The sequence below is a fragment of the Eucyclogobius newberryi genome, unplaced genomic scaffold (genome assembly GCF_026437365.1).
Source record: "Eucyclogobius newberryi isolate DKJ021-1_F unplaced genomic scaffold, fEucNew1.0.hap1 SCAF_7, whole genome shotgun sequence".
NCBI classification, from domain to species: Eukaryota; Metazoa; Chordata; class Actinopteri; order Gobiiformes; family Gobiidae; genus Eucyclogobius; species Eucyclogobius newberryi.
The window spans coordinates 24,460,438-24,468,806 of NW_027316389.1; the positions used below are offsets into that span (position 1 = coordinate 24,460,438).

The following is an 8,369-nucleotide window of genomic DNA, read 5'->3' on the forward strand; positions in this document are numbered from 1 at the left end:
GAAAAGGCAATAAAAATGAATGTTGTGATTCATTTGTCTTACATAAACATACATACATGCATACTATGTGAAACAAGATTGTTTTTACCATTGTCCCTTTTCAAAAATGTAATTAAGGTGCATGATCGGTTGGCACATACAGTAAGCGTCAGACATAATACATACAGCATTAAATCATGGCAGTGTTAAGATGTAGTACAGCATAAACACAGATACATCACATTTAACTACAACAGACATGGAGATTGTCAATTAACAGGAACTTACATATTTGTACTGGTGATAGTCATTGATCTTACTGGTATAACTATTGGTCAAGTATTTACTTAACTGGTCTACTAGACAGAAGATGAAAAGTCAAAACTTTGACCGCATCTACAATTAAGAGGACTTTTATACCAGCAGTCTTTGCAACGTTCATCTCCACAATATTTGCATAGCATATGAGTTTTTTGACTACATTTCCCAACAGAGCACAAACCCAACCTTTTAGCCTCATGGGAATTGAGACAGATCTTTGCTTCATTGCAATAGTCACTGTGAAAGACTTGGCACCTAAAACACAAGCTCTGGGGATCCTGGTTGGGGCCTTCACAACAGCTGTGCAGAGCTAAAGGACTGATAAACGATGTCGTCGATTCAGAGTCATTATGCAAAGACAAGGAGGAAAATGTGTCAGTGCAGTTGGTCAGCGTTGGTGATATGCTTCCTCTACGGTGTGAAGCTGCTGCTCGCATTGGAATGAACTGCTCGGGTATTTCATCAATCAACTCTAATGTGTGATTTTTGTTGCAAGGCTCAAGTTTGGGACAGCTTACGTGATGGTGGGTTTGGCATTCTTTGCATTTATACAGGATCAAACGCTTCACTTCCAGACAATAGCAAGACTCATGATCAGTCTTTTCTTCAAAACTGACAGGTAATGCCACCATTGGTTCCCCAGAGTAGTTATAGAACTGGCTGACGCCTCTGGAGGCGGACAAGAAGTCATTGGCATTTGGGTCAGCAGAGGGCTTCTTCAGATAATTAGAGATATAAACTGGCTCCCTAGACAAGCCATTGGCACTTTTATCAGGCATCCAAGTTAAAGAGCGAGGGGATTCATCTACAGAGGTCTCTCTGAGCCTCTCCCCTTCTAGCTCATCTGTGTACAGATCCATGTCATTTTCTTCAGGCAGCTCTTGTAGGGGCTGCTTAACATCTACCAGCCTCATTGTACTGTCAAGAGCCATCTACACAACAAAGAAACTAAAGGTTTGAACATTTCTTGAACTAATGGCACAACTATTTGCATTCACTTTAGACATTACTTACCTGAAAGCTGTGTCCTCTTTGCCTCTCTCTCACAATATTGAGCTCCCATCGAGGCTGACCAGCATACTTTCCCAGTGCGGCCAGAAGGAGGCGACACTCACAACGGGCCACAAAGAAAGCACAAGAAAGGCGTAGCAGCTCATCCACCCTGGCTGCACTGACTTTCTGAGGCTGAAGGCGGAGCTGTTCCCTCCGTGATGAGCACAGCCTGTAACCCAACAGGCCGAAGAGCAGCTCTATCTGCTGCGTGGAGAACACTGGTTTGATGCAGTGGGTAAATATACCAGAATACATCTAGAGAAAAAAAAAAACAATGTGAAAGGAGAGAAACAATACTCTACAAAGTCATCATAGATAGATAGATGGATAGATAGATGAGGCTTCTGACAAACTAAGGTTACAAGAGGCAGGCAAACAAACTCCTGCCTGAATAAACAAACTCCTGCCTGAATAAACATAACCTACATTAAAAGTTAAACATGTGGGAGGAAAGGGGTACAATTATTATTTGTTATAAAAAAATATTTCAAACCAACTTTTACAACTTTGTACTCCTCCCTCCATGGACCCAGGTGCAGGTTGAGTGCTGCTTGTTCAAGCACCTCAAAGGCTTTGGCCAGGCCATTTAGCCCTGTTTGGACTTTTGCTGGTCGCCTGCAGTCAGTCCCATCTGATTGCAGAGACTCCTCCATGATGTTAAATGTATCCAAACCCAGACAATGTGCATCACTGCCTTCACTCTTCAGCAGCTCATCCACCTCATTGCAGAGCATCTCGTCTCTGCACGGCAAACTGGACCCTCGGTCCACAATTTGTTTTTCCAGAAAATGATTGTAAGCAGCCATAAGATCAATGGTTCTTTGTCCGGTCATGGTCATCTCTGTTCAGATGTCAAAAACAAAACATGTTATGACTTTTGAGTATTCATGGAAGTACAAATACATACATATACACATTTGTTATAATGTATTATCGTCATATACAGATTCCCATCAACATCACTTTGCTGCTTTGGTTCCATAATAACATGATGCCTGTGGGATTGTACCGTCTCCTCTTGATTATGTGATTGTGTTGTCAGCAAAGCAGGATCCTGCATGTACTAAAGTCTTCTATATAAAACATATATCTGAAAAAACAAAAACTAACATAGGCTGTGTGAAGTATGTATTTACCCAGCACAGCGTCCTTGAAAAGATTGTGATGTCGATTAGGTGCATTATTGTATATAGCCTATACTTACAAAATTGTACTTTTATTTTTTTAGGTAAGGCTACAAGAAAATAATCTTTATACAAACATATTTTAACACAAGCAATTTTGATTTTGGCTGACTCAAGAACACTTTAGGAAGTGACATTTCAAAGAGAAAGAAAACTTTGCACTTTGAAGTTCCGAGCAGCAGAAAAGCTTATCTTGTTTAGAATCAATATATTGCGATGATTATGAATATTCGTTGAGGACACAATCCCCACAGCGTCTCTGGTCGTTTTCAGAGAGAAAATGTGATATTTTAACCATCTGAGTCACAAAAGGAAAAAGCTGAGTAGCCTCTGCTAACGTTTAATCGTGATGATAGGCCTCTCATTTATTACAGAATAACAGAAGAGTGATCGACCAAAAGAGAAGCTTACCGTTCAAATGACAGAGTATAAAAGGTGAGTAAATGAGGTTAAAAGTCCACGGGCCGCACCGCGTTGGCTCACGAGCTGCTCGCGCCTTCTTCCGCCCTGCAACCTAAACATTGTCACGTGACGCAGCACGGGCCTATCAGGAGAGTTTGGACTCTGTATCTGGGCAACTTTGGTCTGGAAAAAAAATAAATAAATACATACAGCATACTTGACATATTTTTCCTCAAATAAATACATTTCTGGATGTGAAAAGTGATATAGTTTCAATTTCAAAACATTTTCAGTTTGAGTGCGCAAACGACCATCACGAGTGACCAGGATGCTCTGAGCATGGGGTGCATGAGGTGGGGCCCTGGGGTGGCTCGGTGACAGAGGGAAGAGGGCGGGTCGACGGCCCTGTCCCTCTTATTAAAGCCGTGGGTGATGTCCCGCTCCTCCAGCAGTGACCGTCCTCTGTCCTCTGTCCTCTGTCGGGACCGCGTCAGCAGCATGTCCAGCTCGGATCGGGTGGTGCTTGTGCTGGGAGGAGCAGGTACTGTGGGCTCTGGTGTGGTCAGAGCGCTGCTGGACAAAGGTAAGCATCTGGACAACCTGTTGTCACTCTAATTTTGTCATTGTTTGATTATTAGTGAAATTGAAGTCTATCATCATCTTTGGCTGATCAATTTCATCTGTATCACTTTGTTCTGCATTCCGTTAAGTAAACTTAACCAACTTCTGAAAAATAAAAGTTTAAAAAAATCACAGTGTAAACTGTTTTTGCAAAGCCCCATTGTAAAACAGAATTCATGTGTAATTCCAATTTTTGGGTTTAATAAATTCTTCCTCCTTATCCTGATTGTGCATCAGTACATTCAGTCTATGCTCTGTCAATATACTTCTCTTGAACTGTCTTGTGTTGCCATCTGCTGTTGTGTCACGCTTCTTCCTCTTATGACCTTAATAAACAGATTAAATGTAAGTCTGTTGTTTTACATGTCAGAGGGATCAGCGTGGACCTGTCATATTCATGTGCAATTACTGTCCTACTCGCAAGCAATTAAGGCCATATTCATGTGCATACAACTGATGTAAATAAGAGTGTTTTATTTTGTTTACTTACTTACTATTAGTATTATTTAATCTTATGCTAGCTATTTTTACTTTATTTTATTTTATTTATCTATTTTATCTTATTTTCTTCTCCCTCCATTCCCTATTAACATATGAATTAATATGAGTGTTTTTTTTTCAAACTTCCTATAATCTGTCCTTTTCCTTCTGTATCTACTGCATTGTAACAACGAAATTTGTGTGGACAATAAAGGATTATCTTATTTTATCTTATCTTCTTCTTTCTGTGTGCAGGTTTTAAAGTCGCAGTGATTTCCAGAGACAGCAGTCGTCTTGACAGACTGTGCTCATTTGTCTCTCCCAGTACAAAGGATAATCTCACCACTATAGTCGGCAATGTGGGTAAGTCTGGTTTTCATAGACATCTGCCAATTCATCTGTGAGCAGAACAGAACCAACAGTGTCAGGTGTAGTAATATGTGCAAAATGCATTCAACTCAGATTATGTTGAATTATTACTGAAATAATTAATTTCATCTCTCGCTATATATTTCTATTTAGTAATTGTAATTGTATAAAACTTGTATTGTGTGTAAATCCTCTAATGGTGGGATTCTTCCAGGGTCTGAGGATGGGGCAGAACAGGCGAAGCAGGAGCTTTTAATGGCAGTGGGGAAGGTGACGGATGTGGTGTCGTCTCTGGGCTTCAGCTGGTGGCAGGGAGGACCTCCTCACACACAGGCTCTCAAAGACCTGCACTGGGTGAGTGCTTTAGCAAAGGGGACTAAAATGGTGTAATGGATAGAATTAACATACATTTTCAAATGCGTTCAATCTGGATGTGCAAAGGTTTATCCGTGAGCGTAAAAATGTCTCACGGATTGTAACTTTGCACTTCTTGGGTACATTTACAATAGTCTATTTCTGTGAAACTACTTTCATCTGCTTATTTTTGGCACGCTGACAGCCCAACGTCTCTCTAAATTAATTGTTTGAATAATCGTAATTTCAATTAAGACTTAAATAATTGTGATTATTATTTTCTATATTTGAAGAGCTTCACTCTACACTATACATTTTTCACTATATGCATATTTGCAAATGTTTTATTCTGGAAAGTAAAACGGAGAGCTCTGAATTGTATTTTTATTTACCATGAGCTGTAATCTTGACCGTTTTCTCCTACTGTGCACACATATGCACGACTGCTAAATTGAGTAATAGAAAGGTAATGAATAAATGTCAATGTACTGAATGTCTCTTCATATGGCATGGGGACCATATAGGCTCAACCTATACCCAAAAAATCTAACAGGAGAATATAATTGATATTACATTGTATACTCTTTCACTTAGAGAATGGATGCATTTGACTTCTATGTTACAGGTTATTGACTGCTTACTCTACAGCACATTTGTCTCATGGAAGACTTTCTTTCCACTGGTGAGGGATGATCCCAACTGCACCTACACCTTTATTACAGGTGAGCCATGCAGCATCCTTCATCCAGACGTGAGTGTGTTCTGTATAATCAAAACAGAGGATATTGTGCCTGTCTCAATAAACATAATAGTTATTTATTTATATTATAACAGACACTTCAACTCAGGGAGTTTCCAAACCTTTGAGGTTGGAACCCTCAAAATAACCATGGAACCGACCGGAGGAAGATTCATAGTTTACTTGACAAATGATTAATCTGTAGACGGTTGTAGGACAGTTATAAGTGTGAATGGGGTGAAGAGTGTGAAGGGACATTCAGCTAACTGTCAGAGCATGGAATTGACTTCACAGTGTTAAGGCCAGTGCAAAGCCCCCATCTTTAGTGCTGCAGGCCAGACCCATAGACGTGGAGCATTAAAGAAAAGTGATATGTTTTAAAGCACCACCAGACTCCACAGTGATACAGTAAGAATCCAGAAAAGAGGAAACCACCAACATTTGTCACTTAAAATTGACAAGCTGGATTGTTGTTGTTGTTGTTGTTGTTGTTTTATGGCGGTTGGCATCCGAGTGTTGCATTACCGCCAGACTTTATTCCTCAGACGTTTCGTAGTCCTCAGACTCTGTCGCAGTCCGTAAAAGTACTCCTCCCATTGCTTTGGCGTTACAAAGCCCATGAGGTCATGATGTGTTTTTGTGACTAGAATAGTTGTTGTGTTGTTGTTGTTGTTGTTGTTGTTTTATGGCGGTTGGCATCCGAGTGTTGCATTACCGCCAGACTTTATTCCTCAGACGTTTCGTAGTCCTCAGACTCTGTCGTAGTCCGTAAAAGTACTCCTCCCATCGCTTTGGCGTTACAAAGCCCATGAGGTCATGATGTGTTTTTGTGACTAGAATAGTTGTTGTGTCAGAGACCAACCGGCTTTATTCCAGGGAGACTCTTCTTCACCTTCCTCGCCTCACAAGGTTTATAAGCATGCAAATCGGCTGCTGTGATTGGCTAAAACTCTTTTTACTGAGCTTGTTCAATGAGGGGAATTCCAGACATGTAGTACAGAGCGAACCCAACCCTTTTAGTGCTGTAATATCAATCTGACTTTTGCCAGGTTAAAGTTACAGGCATAATTAACCTATGACCAAATGTTGTTTTCTTTAATTATTTTGGCTCAGGTGGGGCTGGAGAGAAGCTGCTGATGCCTGGCACTGGCTTTCTGACAGTGGGGGCAGCGAGCACTCTTGCCTTCTGCCAAGTGCTCAGAGAGGAGTACCCCGATGTGGCCTGCAAACTCAATCAGGTGGGCCAATCAGTGCATTATTAAGATTGTAGCCTCGTACAAAAGTATTCTTTTGTGTGACCACTTTTTTGTAGAAGAGGTTGATTCACTCACCATACAGTACAAGTACCTCTTTGACTTTTGGTGCATGTGACCATAAATACTGCTGGCTCAATCGACCTTTGTCATCTCTTATTTCTCAGGTGAGGATCACATTCAGGCCAATAATATTTAATAGAGATGGGGTCAGTAAATTAATATAGTGGAAATGCTGTAGTTTATTATAAGCCATTGAGGTTTTCTTGTGGAATTAAATCAACATCACTTTATTTAGGAAGTTTGTTTGAACACATACATCCATAAAAAGCACATTTATCTAATACATAATAAATAGAACAATAAAAATTCACAAAACAAGCATTATGAAATACCATGGGAAACCAGGCCCGTGTCTCCCATCTGGTAGTATGACGTCACGATCTCGAATCGGAAAACCCACCACTGTGCTTGTTGCAGGTGAGGATTGATACCGGCGTGGCGACCGCGGAGCGTTTAGCCCCTGGGTTCCTGAACCACCTGGAGCTGGGGCAGGCAGTGGCTGCTCTATTGGGACGACGCAGCACTTCTCACTCTGTCTTCAACATCAGCTGCCCCAGTGACTTAAAAACTGTGCTCTTGGACCAACATGTTTAGACATATAGTATTTAACCCTGCACTCTGCTTCACACAGACCTATTCACTGTGAACTTTGAACCCTGTCTTTGCACTATTATGTCAACTGCCTAATGTTTTAGCCATTTTATAAATTCTGCAACTTGTATTTGTGTCACCAATTTGTATCCTTGTATTTTGAATTTGATGTGTTTAAACTGAAATGCTCACATTTTGTGGAGTCAATTTATTTTCCTGTGCCAAGCCAAATAAATGAAATTTGTAACTTTTGAATTGATGACGGCATAGAAAAGCTGATCTTAGATTTTTGCAATTTGTGGATAATCTGCATTAAATATGTACATAACTCGACAACTATTAATACACATTATATATTTTAGTTATATAGAGCTAAGTTACAGGTTAGATATAGTTGCACGTTTCAGTTCATTGGCCTAAATATTGTAGGAAAAGATTCAGTTGTAGTCCTAGATGAATGAGACATTGAATAAACTTGAGCCTAAATATTGTTTTATTTAGATGCAGTTGTGAAAGAAACAAAAAACAAACCTGAAGTGGAAATTGCAAAACAATTTGAGGCTTCATTAAATTAAGAGCAAACTGCTAGCATAATAATAGCATAAGATAAGATAAGCCTTTATTTGTCCACACAATGGGGAAATTTTGGTGTTGCACGCAAGTAGATAAGTAGATACAGAAGTAAAAGTAGATACAGAAGTAAAAGAACAGATACTGCTCTTCCAATGATTTTGACTGTGTTGGTATTGTTAAAAGCACAGGATCAAAACCCCTTTACCACAAGCCCCCACAGTCCTAAACTCGTTATATGGGGGTAACTGTCCCCCTTAAATAAACTCAACACTGATTTGGGGCCTGGCACATTGGCCCATCAGAGGGTGCATTGTTTCCTTATCCATGTGAAAGGACTTCATCACGGTTTGGTGTGGAGAACGGAAGGGCGATAATCATTAACGGGCC

The 8,369-nt window shown here is 40.3% G+C and overlaps 2 protein-coding genes across 2 annotated transcripts; one reads left to right on the forward strand and one right to left on the reverse strand.

Annotated features, from left to right (window-relative positions):
* Positions 1–292: 292 nt before the first annotated feature.
* Positions 293–3,070, reverse strand: spata2l (spermatogenesis associated 2-like). The gene is made up of 4 exons (XM_072435384.1): positions 2,949–3,070; positions 1,851–2,192; positions 1,315–1,608; positions 293–1,232 (listed from the first exon to the last, which is right to left on the reverse strand). The coding sequence occupies exons 2-4, from the start codon at positions 2,190–2,192 to the stop codon at positions 339–341; spliced, it is 1,530 nt and encodes a 509-aa protein (XP_072291485.1). The 5' UTR covers positions 2,949–3,070; the 3' UTR covers positions 293–338.
* A 285-nt stretch (positions 3,071–3,355) lies between these two features.
* On the forward strand, positions 3,356–7,490 carry LOC140349483 (uncharacterized). Its single transcript, XM_072435834.1, has 6 exons — positions 3,356–3,522; positions 4,296–4,403; positions 4,624–4,763; positions 5,389–5,485; positions 6,616–6,740; positions 7,236–7,490. The coding sequence occupies exons 1-6, from the start codon at positions 3,372–3,374 to the stop codon at positions 7,410–7,412; spliced, it is 798 nt and encodes a 265-aa protein (XP_072291935.1). The 5' UTR covers positions 3,356–3,371; the 3' UTR covers positions 7,413–7,490.
* Positions 7,491–8,369: the final 879 nt, after the last annotated feature.